This window comes from Macaca fascicularis, chromosome 6, assembly GCF_037993035.2.
Source record: "Macaca fascicularis isolate 582-1 chromosome 6, T2T-MFA8v1.1".
Lineage (NCBI taxonomy): Eukaryota > Metazoa > Chordata > Mammalia > Primates > Cercopithecidae > Macaca > Macaca fascicularis.
In genome coordinates, this window is record NC_088380.1 from 5,770,957 (window position 1) to 5,795,945 (window position 24,989).

A 24,989-nucleotide genomic window follows, 5' to 3' on the forward strand; every position below is an offset into this window, starting at 1 on the left:
CCAGGCTGGAGTGCAGTGGTGTGATCTCAGCTCACTGCAACTTCTGCCTCCTGGGTTCAAGCAGTTCTTCTGCCTCAGTCTCCAGAGTAAATGGGACTACACGTGCGCACCACCAAACCCCTCTAGTTTTTGTATTTTTAGTAGAGATGAGGTTTTCCCATGTTAGCTAGGCTGGCTTAAACTCCTGATCTCTGATGATCCACCTACCTTGACCTCCCAAAGTGCTGGGATTACAGGCATAAGCCACCATGCCCAGCCAGTACAAGTCTTATATAGTCAGATGCCTTCATTTCTCCTGGGTCAATATGTAGAAGTGGGATGTTTGCATCATTTAATATGTGTATGTTGAACATTTACAAAACTCCCAAGTATTCTTATACACCAACAAGAGACAAGCAGAGAGCAAAATCATGGATGAACTCCCATTCACACTTGCTACAAAGAGAACAAAATACCTAGGAATGCAGCTTACAAGGGACATGAAGGACCCCTTCAAGGAGAACTACAAATCACTGCTCAAGGAAATAAGAGAAGACACACACAAGTGGAAAAACATTCCATCCTCATGAATAGGAAGAATCAATATAGTGAAAATGGCCATAATGCCCAAATTAATGTATAGATTCAATCCTATTCCCATCAAGCTACCATTGACATTCTTCACAGAATTAGAAAAAAAAAAAAACCTGCTTTAAATTTCATAAGGAACCCAAAAAGAGCCCATATAGTGAAGACAATCCTAAGCAATTAGAACAAAGCTGGAGGCATCACGCTACCTGACTTCAAACTATACTACAAGACTACAGTAACCAAAACAGTAGCTACTGGTACCAGACAGACAAATAGATCAATAGAACAGAACAGAGACCTCAGAATTAACACCACACATCTACAACCATCTGATTGTCAACAAATCTGACAAAAACAAGCAATGGGGAAAGGATTCCCTATTTAATAAATGGTAAACTGGCTAGCTATATGCAGAAAACTGAAATTGGACCCCTTCCTTACACCTTATACAAAAATTAACTCAAGATAGATTAAAGACTTAAATGTAAAACCTCAAACCATAAAAACCCTAGAAGAAAATCTAGACAATACCATTCCGGACATAGGCATAGGCAAAGACTTTATGATGAAAACACCGAAAGCAATTGCAACAAAAGCTAAAATTAACAAATGGGATCTAATTAAACTAAAGAGCTTCTGCACAGCAAAAGAAATTAGCATCATAGTGAACAGGCAATCTACAGAAAGGGAGAAATTTTTTGCAATCTACCCATCTGACAAAGGTCTAATATCCAGAATCTACAAGGAACTTAAACAAATTTACAAGAAAAAAACCAAACAACCCCATCAAAAAGTGGATGAAGGATATGAACAGACACTTCTCAAAAGAAGACATTTATGTGGCCAACAAACATATGGAAAAAAGCTCATCGTTACTGATCACTAGAGAAATGCAAATCAAAACCACTATGACATACCATCTCATGCCAGTCAGAATGGTGATTATTAAATAGTCAAGAAACAACAGATGCTGGTGAGGCTGTGGAGGAATAGGAATGCTTTTACACTGTTGGTCGGAATGTAAATTAGTTCAACCATTGTGGAAGACAGTGTGGTGATTCCTCGAGGATCTAGAACCACAAATACCATTTGACCCAGCAATCTATACACAAAGGAATATAAATAATTCTACTATAAAGACACATGCACTCATATGTTTATTGCAGCACTATTTACAATAGCAAAGGCATAGAACCAACCCAAATGCCCATCAATGACAGACTGGATAAACAAAATGTGGTACACATACACTATGGAATACTATGCAGCCATAAAAAAGAATGAGTTCATGTCCTTTGCAGGGACATGGATGAAGTTGGAAGCCATCATCCTCAGCAAACTAACACAGGAACAGAAAACCAAACATCACATGTTCTAATTCCTAAGTGGGAGTTGAACAATGAGACTACATGGACACAGGGAGGGGAACAACACACACCAGGGGTGGGGGGCAAGGGGACAGAGACCATTAGAACAAACACGTAATGCATGTGGGGCTTAAAATCTAAATGATGGGTTGATGTGTGCAGCAAACCGCCATAGCCCAAGTATACCTACGTAACAAACCTGCACATTCTGCACATGTATCCCGGAACTTAAAGTAAAATAAAATAAGTTAATTAATTAAAAAGAAAAGCAAATTGAGGAAATGTGCATTAAGGAAATACAGAAGAAGTATTACTACTACACTCATATTAAATTGGCTAAAATTAAGAGACTGATTATATCTAGTGTTGGCAAAGAAGGGGAGGAATTGGGACACTCATATATACTGCTCGTAGGATGTAGTACAACCTCTTTGGAATACAATTTGGGATCCTCACTCCTTCTATTTCCATCTAACTCCACTGCCAGGACTGCAGCCATGCCTCCATCCTCTGTGCCCTGGATCACAGCCTGGTCCCTGGTGTCCCGGCTTCTTCTGACGCCTTGTCCAGTCCATCTCCCATGAGAGGTAGTATGAAATATGTTTAAAGTAAATCAGATTATGCCACTCCACTTCTTAAACCTCTTCAAAGATCTAAAACTTTTCTACCCTGGCTCACAAGACCCTATATGATCTGGCCTGTGTCTAGCCCCTCCTCTCAAGTAAATCAATTTCAACTGGCCCCTTGTTCACTATAGTCTGGGTTCCCTGTGCTGACTTCCTATGCTTTAACATGCCACATTCACTCCAGATAGGGAGACTTCCTGTCATTACTCTCACTGCCTGGGAGTTTGCTCTTGGTTTTTGTCATTGCTTTTTTCTCCAGAGACTTTATTTTTTAGAGCAGTTTTACTTTCACAGCAAAATCAAGAAGAAAGGACAGAGTTCTCATACACCACCTGCCCCCATGCATGCACAGCCTCCTCCACTATCAACACCACACTCGTAGTGGTACGTCTGTTATAACCAATGAGTTTACACTGACACATTGTTGTGTGTCACACCAAAGTTCATAGTTTACCTTGGGGTTCACTCAGTGTTGGACATTTTAGAAATTTTGACAAATGTATGACATGTATCCACCCCTACTATATATAGAATACTTTCACTGCCCTAAAAATCCTTCTGCCTATTCATCACTCCCTCCCCATCTCAAACCAAGGAAATCACTTTTTTTAATGTCTCTATCACTTTCGCTTTTCTAGAATGCCATATAGTTGGAATGATACAGCATATAGCCTTTTTCAGGTTGGCTTCTTTCCCTTAGTAATGTTCATTTAAGGTTTCCCCATGACTTTTCATGACTTGAGAGCTCATTTATTTTTTTGGAACTGAATAATATTCTACGGTCTGTGATATGGTTTGAATGTGTCCCCACCCAAACCTCATCTTGAATTGTAGCTCACATAATCCCCATGTGTTGTGGGAAGGACCCAGCGGGAGGTAATTGAATCATGGGGGCGATTACCCCCATGTTGCTGTTCTCATGATTGTGAGTTCACACAAGATCTGATAGTTTTATAAGGAGCTTTTCCCCTATTTGTTCCACACTTCTCTTTCCTACCACCATGTGAAGAAGGGCATGTTTGCTTCCCCCTTCCTCCACTGTTGTAAGTTTCCTGAGGCCTCCCCAGTCCTGTGGAACTGTGAGTCAATTAAACCTCTTTCCTTTATAAATTACCCAGTCTTGGGCAGTTCTTTACAGCAATGTGAGAATAGACTAATACGGTCTGTATGCATCATAGTTGATTTATCCATTCACCTACTAAAGGAATATCTTGGTTTCTTACGTTTTGACAATTCTGAAAAAAGCTGCTTAAATACTCATGTGCAGGATTGTATGTGATGTTAAGTTTCAGCTCATCTGGGTAAAGACCAAGGAGCACGATTGCTGCAGCTCTTGGTTTTAACCTCGCTGGGTTATACTTTTATCCAGATATCAGCTGTTTAACACATTAATTTATTAATTCACTCAGCTCACTGATTCAGCAATCATTTCTTGGTAACTGATGTGTAGGTGACATGGTCTGGGTGTTGGGGACATGACAGTAAGTAGAGTGGGTTCTGCCCACTGGGACAGATGTCAGGGCACAAGCACTGGGGAGGATGACGCACACAGTGAGAGGTGCTGGGAGTCGCACATGTGCTGACTATGTCTGGCTGACCCTGTGACAGGGTGTGGGAGTGAAGAGGAGTCGGACAGCCTCCCCAGTTTTCAGCCCTAGCCAGTGGGAGAACAGGGGCACACGCAGGCAGTGTGCTGCAGGGAGATGCTCCTCACAGGACCCAGGAGAGAACCAACTGCCAGGGATGGCAGTGACCATGATGGCTGTGGTGGGACAGGCAGACAGCCATCTTACCAATGGAACTCATGCTGCTTATATGTAGGGAGGAGACAAAGGGTAAAAAAGGGAAGGACCAAGAATGATACCAAAAAAACCAAAAAAGTTTGATATTCAAAACACTCTCAAGGACATTTCCCAGAGAAACTGGACGTGAATGAAGCTTGGAGAACTGGTTGGATTTACTGCCTGGGATGGCCAGGGGGTGCCACCTGCATGCCAAGCCGAGTGACTGTCATCTTCTGCCACTGGTGCTGTGTGGATACAGTTCAAAGGGAGGACTTTTCAGCTGTGGATATCCAGCTACAGTTCTTTGAATGGCGGATAGAACAGCAAAGTTTTATTTCTGGCTGCTCCCTTCTGGCTGCTCACTTTGCCTCAGCCTTGTTTTCCTCCCAGCTCCCACTGAACTGCCCGCCGTACCCAGTACGAGAACCCCTGCTCATCCCAGTGCTGGTGAGCATGCAGCTCAGTCACCTCCAACCCATCTCCTGGAGCTGTCCCACGGTTCCCTCGGAACCACTCTAGGGCACGTAGTGTCTGACTCTGAGTGCTCCACTTTGTGGGGCACTGCTTAAAACAAAAGCTCTGGAACGCAGCACCATCGAGAGGCAGCTGTTGATTTAATTTATTAGCATATGCATCCCCTGAAATGGCTACTAGGTGAGGTCTAGAAACCAAGGAGACCCCTCACCGGCCTCAGGTGAAGGGGAAACCTGCCCCTCCCTTTCCCATTCCTCCTGGGAGGTGGGACATGCCCCTGCCCACTGCTCCACAGAGAATCCCCTCCTCAACACATGCGGTCACCTCTGAGCACCTGCCTTCTTCTTCCTCCGATCCCGGAAGCTACAGGAAGCTTCTCATGTGACCAACTGTTACAGCTGCCAGGTGTTCACAAACCCGCAAGGCAGAGCGGGCTTGTCCTCCTTTACAGGGGGCGACTGCGGCGTGAAAGTTGTGAAAGTCCTTTCAAATGTTGCTTTTTTTTTTTTTTTTTTTTTTACATTTCTCAATCCACTTTCTCAGGTTGAAGAAAATTTTGCTTAATAATCATATCAGTTTTGCATTCTATTTCAAACTAATTGTTTCAAAACTAAGTTGTTTTTGTACGGTTTCTAAGTAAAATCAGTGTTTCAGGAAGAAGCAACATGTTTACCCTCTGGCTTCGAATCACTTCGAGGGTAAGTGCGGAGGCTGTGAGCAAATTGCCGATGTCTGGGGACAGGTCGAAATCCCACCACTATAACCTGGAATATTGAGAAAAACTGGAGCAAAGACAGCTTAGGACTACGCCTGGTGGAATGCATGTGGGTGGATACTAAGGTGGTTCCTACAAGATGCCTTCCCCCCCAGGATAACCCAGAGGATGGCCTTTCCCTTTGGCAAGAAGGTTTGGTTATGTCCTAATAGTGTTGGAAATTCTATTTATGTGGAAAACACACAGGGAAAGACAGACATCTTGTGGGCATATGGTAGCATTACATCACAGGCCTGGAAATTAATACCTAATAATCAGATCATATCATTGAATAACACACTGTCAGTCACAAACAATTCCATCAAACATCTCTCCAGCTTTTAAAAGAAAAAATGAACATATAGTTCATTTTTCTTATGGTTAAATGCATCAAATAAAAGCATAGCCTTGAACTTCCAAAGAACAGATGGCTTTCCATTTTGAGTTCTCCCTGGTTTCTAGACCATATCTGTTAGCCATTTCAGCAGAGGTATATGTTAATAAACTAAATCAAGAGTTACCTCGCAATGATGCTAATTCCAGAGCTTTTGTTTTAAGCAGATACCAAGTATCTGAGAGGTAATGAATGTGTGGGGTAAGAATTGAGACTTTCTGAGTTGGATCCTCTGAACAGCTGGCTGGATTCGACAGGCACAGGGAATCCCAAGACCAGAGTCTGGAATGCAGACATTCCTCTGGGTCTTAGGGTTTCTCTGGCAGAAAAACAACAAGTTCATCTTGGAAGTTGGACAGGAAAAATGCTTTTAAAGAAAAAGCAAACCATCTTTTTCCTATGAGTAAGCTGAAGATATATTTATCTCCTTTCCAAAAACGGATATCATCATCAATAAATTATTGATAACTACTCTTTGTCTGGTGAATCCTATAGGGTTCCCATCCTTGTCACTTTCACTTAAATTACAGTTGTTTTTCTGTAAGGAAACACCAGCACAAATAGGTCATTTGCTTAAGAATTTAAAGACAGATGTGTGGTTCCGAAGCCATCATTCACCACTTGCTGCAGTATAGACATTTGCTTGTTTCCATCATGATGAAAAAACAGGTGTGGCCCATCATGCAGGAAAGAGAAAAAATGTAATTCTGACCATTCCTCAATTAGCGGCCTACTAAATTTTCATTATGACCAATAATCACCCTGTTTTTGTACAACCTGCATGCTAAGAATGACTTTTACATTTTTAAGTTTCTTAAATAAACAGAAGATGACAAATAGGTGGCACAGACCTGGGTGACTTACAAAGCCTAAAATATTTACCATGTGGCTCTTCAGAGTCTGCCTATCCCTGCATTACATAAACAAGACTTGTTTTCATTAGATGTCTTGAGAACTGGCTTTGAGAAAGGCAGGAGAAAATACACTTTTATTAACATTTTTGAAGGGAAATATTTGTTACTTCGTACCTTCAATTATTTGCGGTAAATTTGATTCCTTCTGACATTCATTTGACATCTACTATGCAGCACTTTGCAGCATTTAAAGGGAAGACTCATCTCTAAGACATAAAAATCACTCTCATCCAACTCAAAATGTGGTGTTACTAAAAGTTACTCCGTGCTAAAGGGCAAAAAAAGGTTGGAGATCCTTGGGGTTGTGGAGGTAAACCACGGAAACTGGAAGAGCAGGTAGGCTTTGCACACCTAGAGCTGGAAGGAAGTGTGTTCCAGGTGAGGGAAAACACTCGCAAGGGTGCACAGACAGGGAGGCAGCAGTGAGAATTCCAAGGGCCCCTAATCATAAAAGCGCGTCATGGCTGTGGGTGGATGGTTTACAGGGAGAGAGAGCTGGTGTCTTCTCCAGTAAGGTACTTTGGAAAAACACTCATTTAAGTAACCGTACATAAAAGCGAAGTAATGGTGAAGATAAATTTGTCTGGGATCAGACGCTAGCACCAGAACGATCATGATCCCTACATGTCTCTCTCTAATACCTGCAGCCCCTTTCCTTAATGGGTCACATGGTCTGTCTTCCATTGTACAGCTGCGTCCCGCTGTGGATCTGCTCACTTCCCTCTTCTTTTTTAACCTTACCCTTGTTTTCTGCCTACCTGTCTCTGAGAAAAGCTGAGACTTCTACCACGGGCAGGTCCTCAGGTACACGCCTTTCTTGCTTGGATGTCAACGTCAGGAAATCTAACTATCGCTGGATGTCTGCTTCCGCCACTCCGTCATTCCACAGCAGGTGGTATCCAGAGTGTGTAAGCAAGGTCAGGGGTGCTAAATTTGGAGAAGAGAAAAATGCAGACTGCTTTTTTTGGAAGGAGTGTTTTCAGTTGCAATTTCCATACTGAAGAGATAGAAATTGGCTGGTAAGGTCTAGACAGTAACTTAACTAAACATGCACTCCTCCTCTTGAATTTGGACTTTATAAGGAATTTGGATTTTATAACCACACGATGGAGTTTGCGAGAGGCTTCTCAACAAGGTACTGATGGTGACAAGCTGTGAATACTAAAAAGACAATTCTGAAAAACCTCGGTTCAAACGAGATCTGAATTTACCCACTAACTATGGCCACGAGGAGTTTATTCCTTTTTCTTTCCACTTTCCCTCTCTCCCGAGGTGTCAAAAACAGGATTTGGAGGTGGCAGGATAATGGCCAAATGGATGGACAGGGTGGCGAAGGATTCAACCAGGCTCTGGGCTTGGCGCATGGTGGGCGGTGGCGCCCACAGCTGGGCCTGGGAACCCTCCGCTCGGGCATTAGGGGCTGCCGCGGCGACCGGCAAGGACACGTAACCTAAGAGCGAGAGGTCGGAAGACAAGGGGACTGTTACAGGAGGAGAGCCGCCACTGGCTGCCAAGGCCATGCAACTGGCGCCGAAGCGCACTGGTAAAGTGCACGATCTCCGCCCGCCCCGCGGCAAGTCGGGAACTGTAGTCCCTCCCTCTCCTGCTCCCTGGCCCAGGACGGGTCCCGGGACAGCGCCTGTCCCTCTAGTTGTAAATCACGCACTTTCCTGTCCTGGACGCGGGGTCCTCCCACTTCTCAGGCGTCTAGAGCTTACGTCACGGGCGGGTCACCGCCCACAGAGCGGAGGCCTTTAGGTGTCTATGGAAAGCCTGTCGTACAGCAAGCTGGCAATAAAGGGTCGACCCTCAACAGTGGAAGGAATGCACCTTCGATCCCTCCACTCCTCTTGGCTGCTCCTCTGCAGGGGTTTCCCCCGCCGCATCGCACAGCTCCTCTCCCGGTGTTGCTCAGGCAGCGCCTTAGGCAGTCCCGCGCCCTATGGAGGGGCGGGGTGAGCCAGGGCGGGGCGGGGCCCTGACTGGACTGCGTCGCGCTCGGGGGCCGCGCCGGGTAGCGTTTCTTTTTAGTGCCTGAGGCAGCTCTGGCTCGGAGAGCCTTTCGCTAGCCCCACGGGGACCTCTGTGCACGGATGGACCCGCCCGGACCTGGCGGGAAGCGGCCTGGCAGGCGGCGGCCCCGGCGGCATCAGCAGAGACAGGACGGGGCCGACGCCGCGGGCCCCTGAGGCGTGCGTGCCCACCGGGCCCGGCGGCGGCACCATGATGCCGGGCGAGACCCATTCGGCGGCGCCCGGGACGGCGGCGGACCTGTCGCGATGTCAGGGCTGCGCCTCTCTGCAGCAGGTGTGGCACCTCCCGGGGCCGCGGGCGCGTGGGGCGACTGGGCCCGGCCGGCCTGGAGCGCAGGGATGTGGGGTCCGGCCGCGCGGACTGTGCCTCAGTGCGCTGCTCTCTCTTCCCGACCGAAGCTCATGCTCGCTCGTCTCCCTGCTGCCTTTTTCCTACCTGAGTTTTGGGGACGGCTTCCATTGCGTTATTTAGAATTGAAACCCAGAGTTCATTGACTGGAATGCGCTGGTGTAACGGTGGGGGTGGAGCGAGCGAGTTCTGGAGGGCCCCCACCTTCCCTACCCGGCCTCAGCGCGGCCTGGGGCTGACCCCCTAGGTCAGTGAGGGACAGGTGAAACGCCGAGGGCAATCATCTCCCTGAGGATAACGCTTTGGTCTTCTGGCCCATCTTGAGTGTTTGTTGTTTGGAGGCAGAATCTTACGTGACATGTGGGTTGTCTGAGTCATTAGACTCGAAGAGTCCAGGGAGGCATTTCAGCTTATATCAGATGTGCCATCCCGAGGCTAATATTTTAAAAAGCAAGCCAAGTAATTGGCCAAGTAGCTTGTCAGTTGTTTGATAAAAGTAGTTTATTAAAGACATGCAGAGCCTGGAAGTTTCTAACAGCGGCGTGGGCTCTTCTTTATAGTGACATAAGGGAGAATTGCTGGAGTATGGCTCCAGATCTTATGGGGTGGTGCTAGGGAAATAGTCCCCCTCATTTCCCACGACTCTCCTAGCTGCCTGATGTCGGGGGTCTCTTTTAACTTCCTACTATCGCGGTTTCAGTGATAAAACGGAACTCACCAGCACCTCATCACCTACTCTGCCTAGTGTTCTAGGAACTACAGACATTGTGGTGAACAAAATAGGATCTCTCATAAGTAATATGCGTGTGTGTGAATAAGGCCTTAGAAGATTTTAGGTGTTAGAAAATAAAGGAGGATGTTGGAATATTGGTCTTGTCTCTCAGCTAGGGTAGTCAGGGTATTTTTGAGTCAGTAACTTTTAGATACTTGAATAATGAGAAGGATCAGGCTGTCAGAAGAGATGTGGGAGAGGCTTTCTGGATAGAGGGATTAACAGGTGGAAAGGTTCCTGTGGTGAGAAAGAGCAGGGTGTCTTTGATGAGCACAACATGGTATGGTTGGCATGAGCACAGTGCTGACGGAAGATGGTTGATGTGACCGGAAGGGAGTGCAGGCTTAGGCCATGCCGAGAAACTTGGTTTCCATTTAAAGTGCAGTATCTGTGAAGTGATTGCAAACATTTTAAGTGTTGAGGGGAGGGGAGGAAGGAAATGTGCTGCTTTTGTGAGTAGAAGGAGAACTAATAGTAAGATCATTGCCTTCACTGAGCTGCATTGTGTAGGTATCTTATAACGCGCCCCGCCCCCCCCCACCCCAGGAACGTGATTGCAGTTCTCCCGAATATTTAATACATTGTATTTATTATTTGAGCCAATTCACTCAACAAATATTTATTGATCACCTGCTGTATTTTAGACACTGCACATATGGCATTGGGGGAGAAAAAGACAAAAATTCTTGATCTCTTGGAGCTTCCATTTTAGCAGGGTGGCAGGATAAATGAAACAAATGAGTTATGTTAGAGGGTAAGGAAAACGTTGTTGATGAATTGAACGGAGATGGGGAGGGAATGAATGGGTGGGGACTAGGCCAGTGGCTGTTGGAATTTAAGTAGGGAGTCCTGGAACGTTTATATTGGAGCAAAGCTGAGAGAATAAGCTCTGTTGAAATCTTGGAAGTAAAGTCTCCCATACAGTGGAAACATCAGATGTGAAGAATTGTAGCAGGAGCTGGCTTGGTGTGCTTGGGAAGAGCCAGAAAGCCAGTGAAGCTGGAGCGGAGTGAATGCTGGGAGTCAGGAAGGTAGGAGGAGGGCCTGATTGTGTGGGCTCCTGTAGACCATTGTTGGGATTTGGGTTTCTCTGATGGAAATGGTGAGTCATTGGAGGCTTTTGTGCAGAAGAACTACTGATGTGAATTGTGCTTTTCGGTCATGGATCTGTTCTGGTTAAATTTAGCAACTGTATCCTTCTGGTTGCTTAGGCCAGAAACTAGATGACATCCTTGGTGCAGCTCTTTTTTCTCACAACCTGTATCCAGTTTATCAGATTCTGTCTGCTCTACCTTCATAATTCACCCGCTTTTTGACATCTCCACTGCTTCCACCGTGGTGTGAACTACTCAAATCTATGGCCTCGAGATTGAATCTCCTTTCTTCCACCCTTGCAACATTCCCGCTGTGGGTTCTCAAGACATCAGTAAGGGTAATCCTAGATCCAGGGGTCTGCAGACTTTTTCTGTAAGGGGCAAGATCACAAGTATTTAGGCTTCGGGGGCTTGTTCAGAACTGCTCAGCGCTGCCATTTTCATGTGAAAGCATCTGTAGACAATTCATAAAGAAATGAGTATGCCTGTGTTCCATTGAAACTGTAAACGCTGGCGTAGGGCCTTAGTTTACAGAGCTCTTCTCTAGGTCAGAACACTTGCATTTGGATTTTCTGTGGCCTGGAATTGGATCACCTTTTTAGGGGAAAGTTATGAGTGGAGTCTCCGGAGGAATTCTGTAGTTGTGCAAAGTGAGTCTAGAAAACTAGGTTCCTGGCAGTTTATAGAGAACCTTGAATGGTAACTATCATAAATTATCGTACTTATTTCTGTCAGTATTACGGGATGGTGAAGGTTTTTGCATAGTTACATTAGGACAGTGCTTGTAGTAGAAGTAACAGTTAGTGGTATGCAGGATGGATTGAGGGGTTGCAACTAGGTATGGTTTTGGTGTTGTGACTTTGTTTTGAACTGTAATGTTAGGCTAACTTGCCTCTGTCTTGAATAGTGGTTTGCTTGCACTGAAAATCTTCCTTTCATTTCTTAATCCTCCCTGTCCTTTTTTTCTTTAGTTGTTGAAGAAATAACAGTACATTTGCAGAGATCATTATTTGATTCAGAAGTGTATAGATAGACTGCGTTTTCTGTGCCTTTTGTTCGTAGTCTCACAAATTACTTCATATCTGTTTTGTTACTCCCATTAATTACAGTAGTTCATTGCTGATCCATAGCCCAATGCCCACGTGGGTTGCAGAACTTTGGCAGTCAGATAATGTGGGTCCTCACTCTGGTCATATTATGTATTACGTATGATTAAGTAAATCTTAAGTTGTGTATTTTAGTCAAGCTAGTGAAGCTGACATAGGCACTTTATTCTGGTGAAGGAGATGCCCGTATCTGCTGACTTCACTGCAGTGCAAAACCATCGGATTCTCCTGGGGATCCAGATGAGCGTTTGAAACACGATTATGTTGTTCATTTCATGTATATAGATTAGATTCAGTGAGTTTGGTGTATGGTTGTCCTTGGTACAGATTTGAGCCTATCCATAAACTTGTGCTGGACTCCCACTGATAATTGCTAGTGATTTAAGTGTCGTTTGGAACTTGAAACATTTTATTCCAGACCTATTGATTTATAAATGGCTCTGTTACAGGGAATGCTCACAAAATTGTAATTCATTCATTTACCAAACACATTTATTGAGCGTCGGTGTATATGTGATGCTATGCTGTGTTTCAGAATATAATCATGAACAGAAGAGGCATGGAGCTCATTCTAGTTGAGGTTACAGTTAAGTAGAAAAGCAACCACAGTTTATGTGTAATATAAATATTATGGTAAGGGACATATGAGGTACTCTGGGAGCATGTAGCAGGGATAGCCATATAGGAATTGTGCCACCTCTCTGAAGGCTTCATAAAAGTGAATCTAAATTGAGGTCCGAAAGATGGTTTGCAGTTAACTAAGAGGGAAAAGATGGAGGGAGAGTGTTGTAGACAGAACAGGTTGTGCCGAGGCTTGGAGGGGAGAAAGTAGTTGATGACAGATGAAGCACAGAGTAGAGGTGGGGATAACTGAGGTGGGGCTGTAGAGACTGGGGTTTGCCTTCCCAGCACCCAGAAGCCACTCTGCTTGGGTTTGGTGGGTGGGTGTGGTTGAGGCACAGTTAGAGAGAGGTGGACATTCCTGCCTTGTCGCCCTGTTCCAGTCCACACTGTGCCAGAGGTTCTAACAGGTGAGAAGACGCAGTCATCTCTGCTAGAGATCACTGTAGGCTTTGATTTTAAATAAGAGCAGTTAATAAACAGCAAGCACACCAGGAAGAAGTGGTTTATCAGAGAGGAGTCATGCTGAGTAATTAGCCAGATCTCTTCCAGCAAAACAGTAAGTGTGAGTAGTGTGATGTTTAAAAATAATTTATTTTGAAATAATTTCAGACTTACAAGAAAGTTGCCAGAATGATACAAATCACCCTGATGTTCTCAAATTCACAAATTGTTAACATGTTACTGCATTTGCGTCATCATTGTGTGCACACATACACTTTGTCTCCCGTACATGCTCCAAGGTATACTTCCTCCAAATATGAACTTTTTCCGACATAATTACGCTACACCCCTTCAAATCAGGATAGTAACATTGGTGTAGCTGTAGACCTATTCAGATTTTGCTTGCTGACCTGGGAGTGGCTTTTTGCTTTCTTATTCAAAAGTCATGTCAGGAATATGTGTTATATTTTATTGTCATGTCTCTTCAGCCTTCTTCATTTAGTCTTTGTCTTTCATGTTTGTGAAGTTTAAGCAGCAGAGCCTTGCATTCCTCAGCGAACGTTTTTACAACTTCTGAAGACATTTTGGGTTGTCAGTGTTGGAGTCCCTAGGACCATACTCAGGTTCAGTACTCACAGGACTTAGCATATAGATATACTCATGGCTGTGGTTTCTTATAGGGAAACGATACAGAGTGAAATCAGTAAAGGGAAAAGGCATAGGGGGCAAAGTCTGGGGAAATCAGGCACAAGCTTCTGAGAGTGTTTCCCAGTGGAGTCACACAGGACATGCCTAAGTGCTCCAGTATCGTGTTGTAACCGTACTTGTGAAGTGTTGTCTGCTAGGGAATCTCATTAGGGACCTAGTGCCCGAGTTTTTTATTGGGGTCTGGTCCTGTAGGCACCTTCTGCCTAGCAAGCACCAAGATTCCAGACTCCCACAAGGAAAGCAGGTGTTGAGCATAAACCACACATAATGAGCCACTTCCATCAGTTCGGGGAATGATGGGAAGGAACCCTCCAGAAATCCGAGTCCCCGGGTGACAGCCAATGGCCCGCCTTGCAAGCAGGTCTTGCTAAGGACCATGTTTTCAGGCCTGCTGTGTTAATTGTTTGCCACACACACCTTGGGGCTTGGGGAGTGCTACAGCCAGCTGGTAGAGGCCAGGGATTCTGCCGAACATGCTGTCTTCCTTTTAGCCCAAGATGTCAGTAGTGCTGAAGTTAAGAAACTGTCCTCTCACATATTTACTGATGTGTTTGAGCAGACTACATATCCCGTTATCATCTGTATTTATTTGTTTGCTATATTATCTATATATTTACTGCCTTAGCGTAACCGTTTTCCCGGCTGCATTGGCCATGTCTTCTGTCGTGTCTTCGCAGCCAGTAGGCCTGCTAGCTTGCTCCTTGCCCTGAGTGCTCAGCCAGGCGTGACTGTACTTTCCCAAGAAAGGAAGGAAGCATGAGCATCAGCATTCATAGTAACAGTTCAGGAGGGTATTGTATGGATAAAGTTAAAATTGTCTACTAGAGGGGAGAAGTAAATGGGGATCAAAAAGTCTTGAGTAAGGGAGTGGGCTGCTATGGGAATTGTGTTAGTGAATAAGTATAGCTTAAGAAAATCACCCAGAAGGCAAAGCATAACAAAAGATGGTAGTTATGAGAGAAAAGAGGAGAGAATTGAAAATAAGCCTGAACTTTCCAATAGACTGTATAATAGAAGCTCTAGAAGGGGAGAGCAGGGCTGCTAGGAGAAAGCGATAATCAAGGAAACAACCCTTAGTGTCTCCTGGAGAGGAAGAACACCTTGAACCTCATTTCTTCCATAGTAGCTGGACCTGTGCAGGAATGAATGTGGATCAGAAGAGCCTGAGCGCTCTTCACCCAGGCATACCCTGCTCACTCTCACAATTGAGAGGTTCATTATTTAGAGGCCTTGGTTTCAGCCAACATAAATGACATTTGAATCTGACAGGAGGAAAAAAAAATGTTTTATTAGAGTATTACAATATCTGACCACAGATAATACAGTATCTGACCAAATTTGAGCTGATATGCAGCAGGGCCTTGGGAAATAATGTTAGTCAGAGACTAGAATGCTATTGGATAACAGAAATCTTTTGTTTTCCCATTATAATGGTGTTTTGTGATTTTTTTTTATTATCACAGTTAAATATAAAAAGGCAACTAGATAGATATACAAGAGTTGTTAAGACAGTCAGCAGCCCCCAGTCCCACTCATCCCTGCTTTCCAAGAGAGAACCATTTTTAATTGCTTCCACTGTGTGTTTTACAATGAACTTGCCTGTCGTTAAGTAGTGGACTCTCATTGCTGACTTTGGGAGGTGAGGATTCAGCTGTCTTACTGCCCCATACTCCACCATACCTAAGCATCTCTCTTCTCTCTCCATTTGTTCAGTATAGTCATGATTTCAACGAGATCAGTATTTGAAGTTGACATTTTTATGACTGTGTTATTTGAAGCTAAGCTGTGGTGTTTTCTGCATGGTTTCTTGTTTTCCCTGGTAATGATTGTATCTTTAATTCAGTTTTTCATCCTGAAGATATTAGTGAGTGCTTACTACTATGCCAGGGACTGGGTTGAACACTTTATATGGTGCATCCTATTTAATCCTGATAGTATGCCAGTTATTTAAACTCTTTGTGCTTCAGTTTCTCCATCTGAAACTGATGAAATAGTTTCGAGGCAACGGAGAGGTTAAATGTGCCCAAGGTCACTCAGCAGAAAGTGGTGGTGGAATAGGAATGTGAATCTGATGCTGTGACTCTGGAGCCTGAGGTTTCTTTGGTGTCTCTCCCTAAGTACTTGACAAGTCAAAGTGACATCTGGAAGCCTCATGGGAAAGCTGAGCTAGGATGCCAAAGAACTCAAAAGAGAATGGGAGGAAAAAGGAAGAAGAATCACTTTTATTTTAGAAAAAATAATAGTTTAAATACATGTCGAAAAATAACTCCTTTCCCTTGCAAGTCTCTTCCAGTTTGGCATAAATACTCGTTTTTCAGTCTTTGATTTTCTTCTCCCTTCGAGCTTTGGGGCCTGCTCTCCTCTGGTACACAGCAGCATTCTGAGGGCTCTCTTCACCTTCGTCTCCGTTCTGAAGGACCATGTTCACATCTTTCAGTACCCCCTGAGAAAGGATGTCTGGGAAGTAAGTTTGTAGAGACTTTGCAGATTTGAAAATATTTATTGTATAGAATTTTATCTTGGAATTACTTGCCCTTTGTCATTTCAAAGGCTTGCTTTCTAGGTCTCTAGTTTTTAGTGTTGCTATTGAAGTCTGAAGCCATTCTGGCTCCAGATTCTTTGTGTATCACCTGATTCATTTTATTTTGCTCTTGGGATTCTTGTAGGATCTTTGCTTTGTCTCCAGTGGTCAATTTTTTGTTCTTGTTTCATGGTTTGAATCCTGTCTGAGTCCATATTCCAGGCCATTTCAATTAGAAATTTCTAGGTTTGCTTCTGGGAACTGTTCTTGAATACCAATATTTTTATTTTTATTTTTTTATTAGGTCTCCATCTTCGCCTTATTCTTTATGTGGAACTCTTGTTGTTGGGTATGTGGGGCCTCTTCTGTTGATACCCTATTTGTTTTTATTTATTTTCCTTTCTTATGTCTGGGTTTTTATTTTATTTTCTGGGTCCTTTTTTTTTTTTTTAACTTTATGGTCAAATATTTTGAGTCTTTGTCATTTTTGCTGTCCTGGTTTTCATTTAGCTATAACAGCATTATTGAAATATAATTTACATATAAAATTCAACCTTTTATTGTATGCAATTCAGTGCAATTCACATCACCACTACATAGTCCTAAAACATTTTCATCCCCCACCTTCCCCAAAGAAACCCTGTATTAATTACTAGTAATTTCCTGTCTTTCCACTCTTCTTCCAGTCTCTGGCAACCACTGGATTACTTTTGGTTCTGTTACAGAAAATTCATATGAATAGATTCTAGAATATACATGGACTTTTGTAACTGGCTTTTTTCACTTAACATAATGTTTCAAGGTTGGTCCATGTTGTAGCATGTATCGTTCGTTTGTTGTCATTGTCAAATAATTCCTGTTGTATGGATATGTGACATTTTGTGAATCAATTCATCCTTTGATGGACATTTAGTTTATGTTCACTTTTTGGCTAGTGTGAATAGTGCTGCTATAAATATCAGTGTGTAAGTTTGCCATGGACTCTGTTTTCAGTTCTCTTGGGTGTATACCTAGGAATGGGGTGGTTGGATCGTTGGGTAACTATTTAACATTTTGAGGAACTGCAAAACTAGTTTCCGCAGCAGCTGCCCCATTTTATGTTCCCACCAGCAATGTATGAGGAATGTATTCAGTTTCTCCACATCATCAGCAACACTTGTTATTGTTTTTTAGTTTTAGTTTTTCTAGAGTGTTCATTTTTAAGTTTTTTTTTCAATTTTAAGAGCTCTGAATATTCCTTTCAGAAATAACTTGTTTCACAAATATATTATTTATCTCATCCTTTTAATAAACATTTTTTAAGTTTTCTTTTCAGTTTTTGTTTACTTCGGGTTGCTTTTGCTTGTTTTAACCTCTTTCACATTGCAGGTCTGTCTCATGTTCGGAAATCCTTGCAAAGAGTGAGTAGCGGATACACTGAGGATATGGGGCTTCTGCCTGAATGTCAAGGCAGGCTAGTCTGGTTGGGCCATTTATTGATTGAAGAATATCCAGTGTCATTACCTTTAGATCTTATCTCTAAGAAGGTATTTCCATTCTTCTTCGTAGAAGACAGAAGGACTACACTGTTTGGAAGCCAAATGGAGAGAGACAGGCAGCCAATCTTAGACCACTGTGCTTAGGTTTATTTAATCCCTGTTCTTTTGACATAGTACACCTGCCCCAAGGGGCCGTGGTGTTACAGAGACCTTCAAAAAGCAAACCTCCTTCTGCTGGCTGCAGGGGAGCGATTTCTCTGAGGCATGGTGGATGGTTGGGGATTGGGATTAAATGCTCATGAGAAAGTTTGCAACTAGTGCTTGTTTTAGTTCCATCCCCATTCACCTTCGTCTCAAAAGAACCCATGTTACTGATTCTCAAGCTTGTTGAAGTTTTGCAGTGTAAATGGAGTTGGTTCTCACTTTTCCCCACTGCTGGCTTTCTTGGGTGCTAAATCAGCACTCTTGAGTCTTGCTTTCTAGTTTCCGTTTGTCTTTTATCCTCTTGTCATCCTTGTTGGTTTTGCCTTTTGAAAAAAAAATTTTTTTTGACTGTAGTTTTAGCTGGTTTTAGGGAGGGAAATAAAAGCAAACGCATGCATCCCCTCTGTCTGACCACAAATCTGGATTAGGGCCCAGTCTAGTCCAGTATGACTTCATCTTAACCTGATCATATCTGTAAAGACCCTATTGCTAAATAAGGTCATTCTGAGATACTACGAGTTAGGACTTCAGCATGTCTTTTGTGGTGCAGGTCATGATTTAACGCTTAACAGATGGTGACCCAACAATTCTGTACCTAGCAAAGTGTTGTTCATGTATGAGAGGTGTTCCTAGTTTACTGCCTCCTTACAGTTTTTAGCAAGGGAAAGGCATCCTACTCATTTTAGTGCAAAAATGGTATAGGCATATCACTTATGAACATAGATGAAAAAAAAAACCTAAGTAGGATATTGGGGAATGGAATCCTCATTGTGTTTAAATAGTGTTAACATAGTATTCGATTACTTTTATCCCCAGGAATGTAAGGCTGCTTTATCATTAGAAAGTCTATTGTAGTTCACTGAAATTAATAAATAAAGGGAGAAAAATACATATTGAAACTAAATAGATGCAGAAATTTATTTGATGAAGTTTGATACCTATACATGAAAATCTTTTAGCAGACTGTGTAGAAGTTTCATAACATGATTAAAGGATATCAACCAATAACCTGGAACAGAGCAAATTTAATTAACTAATTCCAACTTTTAAGACAAAAACACCTGTTATTACTCCTACTATTCAATATTGTGCTGAAACTTTAGTCAGTTCAGGAAAGAGGGCAAATGAAGTGTAAGCATGAGTAAAGGTAGGATAAAATTATCAGTGAATGTTGCAACTAGTCACATAACACATCCAAGAGAATCTACAGCACTGCTGGATTTACTTTGCATATATTGTATTTAGATCTTTTGTGTATATGTTTATAAGTGACATTGCTATAAAATGAGCAGGTCTTACTGTAATCAACAAACAAAAATTAGTAATTACCCACAAGAACCAATTAGGAAATGTAATATAGCAAAAACAACAACATAAATGTAGTACTCATGCTGGTGGTAAAAACAAATTAACCTTGGGTATAAAAGCCAACCAGGATGTAGAAAACATCCTTCAGGAATGCATAGAGGAAAAATAGAAAAAATTATTACTGTACGTGTTTTGATTTTATCATATGCAGCCAAAATGCTCTTCAAATACTACCACCCATAGTATGAATTTTATTTTCCTTAAATCCTTACCAATATGTTTATTTCAGTCTAGCCTAGAGGACGAAAAGTAAATTTTTGTTGTTTTAGTTTGCATTTCCTGATACGAAAATGGTGGAATACCTTTTTAAAAAAAATGTCTGTTGTCTATTCCAGATTCTTAATCTGGGAATTGACAGTTTATATCCTTTACCTTTTTCAGTGTAAACCTCTGAAATACGTAAGTCTGGTCGAGCAGTACCAACCAGTATTTGGACTTTATTCTCAGGAAAAATAGAACTGTCTGACAAAGGAGTGGGCAAGGAAATTCATGGCATGCTGTCTGTAAAGACTGGAAAATGACCTAAACCTCCCTCAACGGCAATTTGATAGATGGAGTACATCCAAAAATATATTTTATATATGCGGTGGCAGTTCTGACAGTTGAAAGTTAAAAACACACTAAGTGATTTTTGACAGATGGTGAGATTACAAAAGAAACTATATATTTGACTTTATTTTAATGTGTAGATGTTTTAACAGATACATAACACAACTGAGAAGAAAAGGCAGACATTATCATCAAGGGAAATATTACTGTAAATATGAAAATCATTTGGATTATCTAGAAAACTATTGGGATAATCAGTTAAAATTGAACATAGTTTGGATAATTTCAAATTATTACTTGGTGTAATTATTACTTGTGAAAGGCTGTTGTGGTTATGTTTAAAAGTAAGTCCTTATTTCTGAAGTATTTAGTGATGGAAAAAGTAAGTCCTTATTTCTGAAGTATTTAGTGATGGAAAAAGGAGACATTAAAGGAAAGAAGCTAATGAAAAGAAAAAATTAGCTCATTTTAAAATCTTAGGTACATTTATTTCAACAGTGTAATGAGGGATGTTTTCCTTTTGGGTTGATAGCAATAATTTAGAGCCAAATTTGTGGTTGGTCCCTAAAATGTAATATAGATGCATATACACACACACACACACACATATACACACACACACACATATATGTATTTTTTGAGACGGAATCTCACTCTGTCACTGGTGAGATCTGTAGTGGCATAATCTCAGCTCATTGCAACCTCCGCCTCTCAGGATCAAGTGATTCTCCTGCCTCAGCCTCCTGAATTGCTAGGATTACAGGTGCCCGCCACCACACCTGGCTAATTTTTGTATTTTTAGTAGAGACAGGGTTTCACCATGTTGGCCAGGCTGGTCTCGAACTACTGACCTCAGATAATCCGCCTGCCTCGGCCTCCCAAAGTGCTGGGATTACAGGCATGAGCCACTGTGCCCGGCCTAGATCCTTATATATTTTTTCACTTAATCTTAGTCCATTTTAATATTTCTATTCATCTCCCCCATGTTTTTTTTTGTTGTTGTATTTTTTATAATTTATGTATCTTTTGGGGTAGCCTTAAATCCTTTCAGAAACAATACAGGGTAAAGATTGATAATTAATAGCAAACTAAAAATAGTTAATATTTGTTGAGCTCTGTCACGAATTGTACAAAGTAAAAGCATATTTACAACTAACTGCCTTGCTGTTAAAGGAGTACTGTCGTTCAGATAAAGAAACATGTTTAGAGAGAGGCAGCATGGGCTCAGATTGTGCTCTACACAATGTAAGTAATACATTAACATTTCTATGTTTATGTAATTATTAAAATTATTAGATTTGATAAATAATGTTACAGACAATAATTACATTTAAAGTAATTGCATGTGATAAAAACAAACAACTGACTGTGGCTTTTTTTTTCTTTCAGAATTTGAATGAATATGTTGAAGCATTAATTACTTTGAAACAAAAAATTATCAATACAGAGTAAGTATATTTGCATGTTGTTTGGCAGAACTTTGTAAACCTGACAAACTGGCTGAAGCAGGCCATGCTTTTAGGCCCCCAGGGCTGGACTGAACACTAGAGTTTCTCCTTTGGAGGCCTACATGGTGCTGATTATAATAAAATTCCCCGTGAGCTTTGGGACTTGAACCTTTTGTTAGAGGTTCACAGGCCTTTAAAACAAAGCTCATGGGTTAGTAGGAAGTTATTTTTACTAAACTGGACTTTTTAAAAAATCTGTTTTCTATCTTCGAAACCTTCTTAGCTTTACTGCTGGGCCTCAAACCTCCTAACAGTATTTTATAGCCATGGTGTGAGATTTCCTATGTTTTTGTTTTCAGCTTTGTAATAGTCTCATGAATGTATGAGCCAAGATACTACGCAGATCAAAAGGATTTTAAATAAAAGGCTTATATATCAACGTGATGCTTTTGAGAAATTTAAGGTGATATAGTCATTAATTTAGGATACATTTGTTTCAGGAAATCTAGGAAGTCTAGAGGGTGCCTTGCATGGTTTGAAACATAATTTTAACATAGTATATTTTCTAAGTTAAAAGGTAACGTAATTTTTCTTTTCTTTGTTGCAGTAATTTGTTAACAGAATATCAGAAGAAATGTGATGATATCCTTTTACCGGCTTCTTTCGTTGAATTTTGGAACTAACTTATGTATAATTCCTGAAAGAGATGTGGGAATTGATCGTCATAGGCCTTTTGGAAGATAGTACTTAACAGGTTTCAGCAGGGAGCATGTCTCACAAGCACAGTAAACAGATAGTCCTTTTATTCTTAATCCACGTTTAATGATGAGTTTTAAAAATGAGTAGATTATTTTTCTTGTTGATTCTGATTTTCTTAACGTCTCATAAGCTTTTTAGTGGGTGGGTTTCTCTTAATTTGTACTGAGGATATAACATGTTTTTTAGGTATACGAATAATGTGAAATTGAATGTGATACTTTCTGAATGTTACTTTTGAATCTGCAAGAAGTACAGTATGGGAAATTCAGAATGTTGGGCAATTGACTTGTATCAATTATTTTTGTGATTTACAGGGAAATGTGTGTAAATATATATATCTCTCCAAAATCATTTAGAAATAGTGTTGCTGTATATTCACGAATGCTCTTGGGCAGTCGGAAGACAGTTCTTGGCCTTATAGTCACCATTTGTTCAATAGCCATTTAATGAGCTCAGTTGTGGAGTTAGCATCTGGTCAGCTGTTTTTTTAGCAGTGGGAAAAAGATGTGTGTAATTGATCCTTCCATGTCTTGCAGTGGTGACACCTTGATTTAAATATTTCCTGTAAAAACATAAAGTTTCTCTCATAAAAGTTAACATATGTATTCCTTTAGGGAGTCCCTGAAATTTAGCTTCATATTTGATGTCAGGACAGATTCAGCTGTTCAGCTTTGGCAATAACTTGAGGCCTGCTTCAATATTATTTCTGTCATACCTGAACTTACATGTCATCACCAGTTATTTATTTATTTGTGTTGGTACCATCTGTACTAGTTGATTCTCATGCTGCTATAAAGGACTGCCCGAGACTGGGTAATGTGTTAAGGAAAGAGATTTAATTGACCTAAGAGTTCTGCATGGCTGGGAGGCCTCAGGAAACTTAGAATCATGGCAGAAGGGGAAGCAAACACATCCTTCTTCACATGGTGGCAGGAGAGAGATGTGCAGAGCGAAGTGCGGAAAAGCCCCTTATAAAACCATCAGCTCTCATGAGAACTCACTCATTATCAGGAGAACAGCACGGTGGGGACTGCCCCCATGATCTAATCACCTCCCACAAAGTTCCACCCCAGCACCTGGGGATCACAACTCGGTTTACAATTCAAGATGAGATTTTGGTTGGGGACAGAGCCAGACCATATCATCATCATTTCTAATTTGTGTGAAAATCGTAAAATTAAGAGATATCTTTTAGATTTATTTTTAGTATCTGAATTTTTACATTAAAAAATAAAGGTCATTGGAAATCTCACGTGCCTTATTTGTTAAAACCATCAGTCCATTTAACTATACATGCATATTATGGCAGGAATAATACCTTCAATTGTTAGTGAAAGGTGTATGGAAACAATTATTACAACTTTTAGATAGCTAAATAGGGAAATAGATGGGCAGTTCCAGTATTAGGAGAGTATGTGTTCATTATATCATTCCTGGAAAAAATATGCACACTCTTTGAGGTAACTTACACATGAAACCTAGCAGAGAAATAATTGTTTTACTTTTCTAGAGTTTGACCAGAAATATTTTTAAACAGAAATTATGAGAATTCTTTTTTAATGGATAAAACTTTTAATTATTCCTGGATTTCAGAGGTTCATTCTGTGGTATGATATTTGGCTTCATTGTCAGCTACAGATAGATACATCAAAAAAAGTTTCACATTTGCTCCATATGCATTTGTTGTACCTCAAATATGCAGTTGTTTGCTCTGCAACTTGAAGTACCAATGTCATAGATTTAACATGGCTTTTAAAAATATAATTTGGTTCCTTTTGCTACTAAAGTAGCAGTACATTTTCCCATTTTTTTCAAGGTAGGAAAGTTATTTCTTCAATAACTGCACTATGATAATTCAATATTTCAGCTCTTTTGTGTAATTCTTACTACTTTATTATCACCTCTTTCTAAATGGCAAGAAATGTATTTTATTTCATCAGGTATTTTTTAAATTTTCCTGTTTTGAAAAGATTACTGTAATTTAGGATGAATAAAATATAGTTCTTGACCTTCAGAAACTTTCAGAAGCTTACATTCTAATAGAGTAGGATGCAGACATGTTTTTATGAACATACATGTGCTATATTGTGATATAAATACAGGAATTCCTAGGAGATGAAACAAAAAGGAATTGTTTTTTGCTATCTTAGAATATTTTACTGGCTTTATGAGATGGTAAAATAAGGTTATCAAATTACATAAATTGTAAAAAATGAGAGTTTATGTAGATTTTATGATCTGTTTTCTAATTAAAAAGTATGATTATGTATGGTTTTTGTAAGCACATAACTTTTTGCTGAAATTATTCTCTGCACTATTTGAAAAATGAAGGACAGGTTTGGGGATTCCGCTATATAGAGAAATCATGGTATTTTCTGTTAGTTGCATATTGCTTTGTCTGTATTCTTTTAATTCTAATCATACATTTATTCACAGAACTCTATTTAGAGAAACATATTTTTACTTTTGATACATGTTATTATGGTAAATGGAAGTAACTCAGTAAGATGACTTACCGCTGTGTTATAGATCTCATTTTGAATATAGTTTTCTAGTATTTATGATCTTGCCTGTATATATGTTGAACACAAATTATTAAAAATAATTGTAAAATGAGTTTTATCTCCAGACAAGAATCAGAAGATAAAATTC

The 24,989-nt window shown here is 41.0% G+C and overlaps 1 protein-coding gene and 1 long non-coding RNA gene across 5 annotated transcripts in view; one reads left to right on the plus strand and one right to left on the minus strand.

Moving 5' to 3' along the window:
- LOC107129903 (uncharacterized) overlaps window positions 1–8,601 on the minus strand; it is a 33,332-nt gene extending 24,731 nt beyond the window's left edge. For 3 of the 4 annotated variants that reach the window (XR_012414502.1, XR_012414503.1, XR_012414504.1), the window contains exon 1: window positions 7,642–8,601. This is a non-coding gene — a long non-coding RNA (uncharacterized lncRNA). The remainder of the gene's footprint in view (window positions 1–7,641) is intronic. The other variant, XR_010587290.1, reaches the window with a different exon arrangement.
- Window positions 8,602–8,867: 266 nt separating this feature from the next.
- Window positions 8,868–24,989, plus strand: part of ICE1 (interactor of little elongation complex ELL subunit 1) — a 73,220-nt gene continuing 57,098 nt past the window's right edge. Inside the window, exons 1-3 of the mRNA XM_005556569.5 lie at window positions 8,868–9,190; window positions 21,520–21,578; window positions 22,186–22,220. Coding sequence (XP_005556626.3) covers window positions 9,107–9,190; window positions 21,520–21,578; window positions 22,186–22,220 — 178 coding nt within the window. The 5' untranslated portion in view covers window positions 8,868–9,106. The remainder of the gene's footprint in view (window positions 9,191–21,519; window positions 21,579–22,185; window positions 22,221–24,989) is intronic.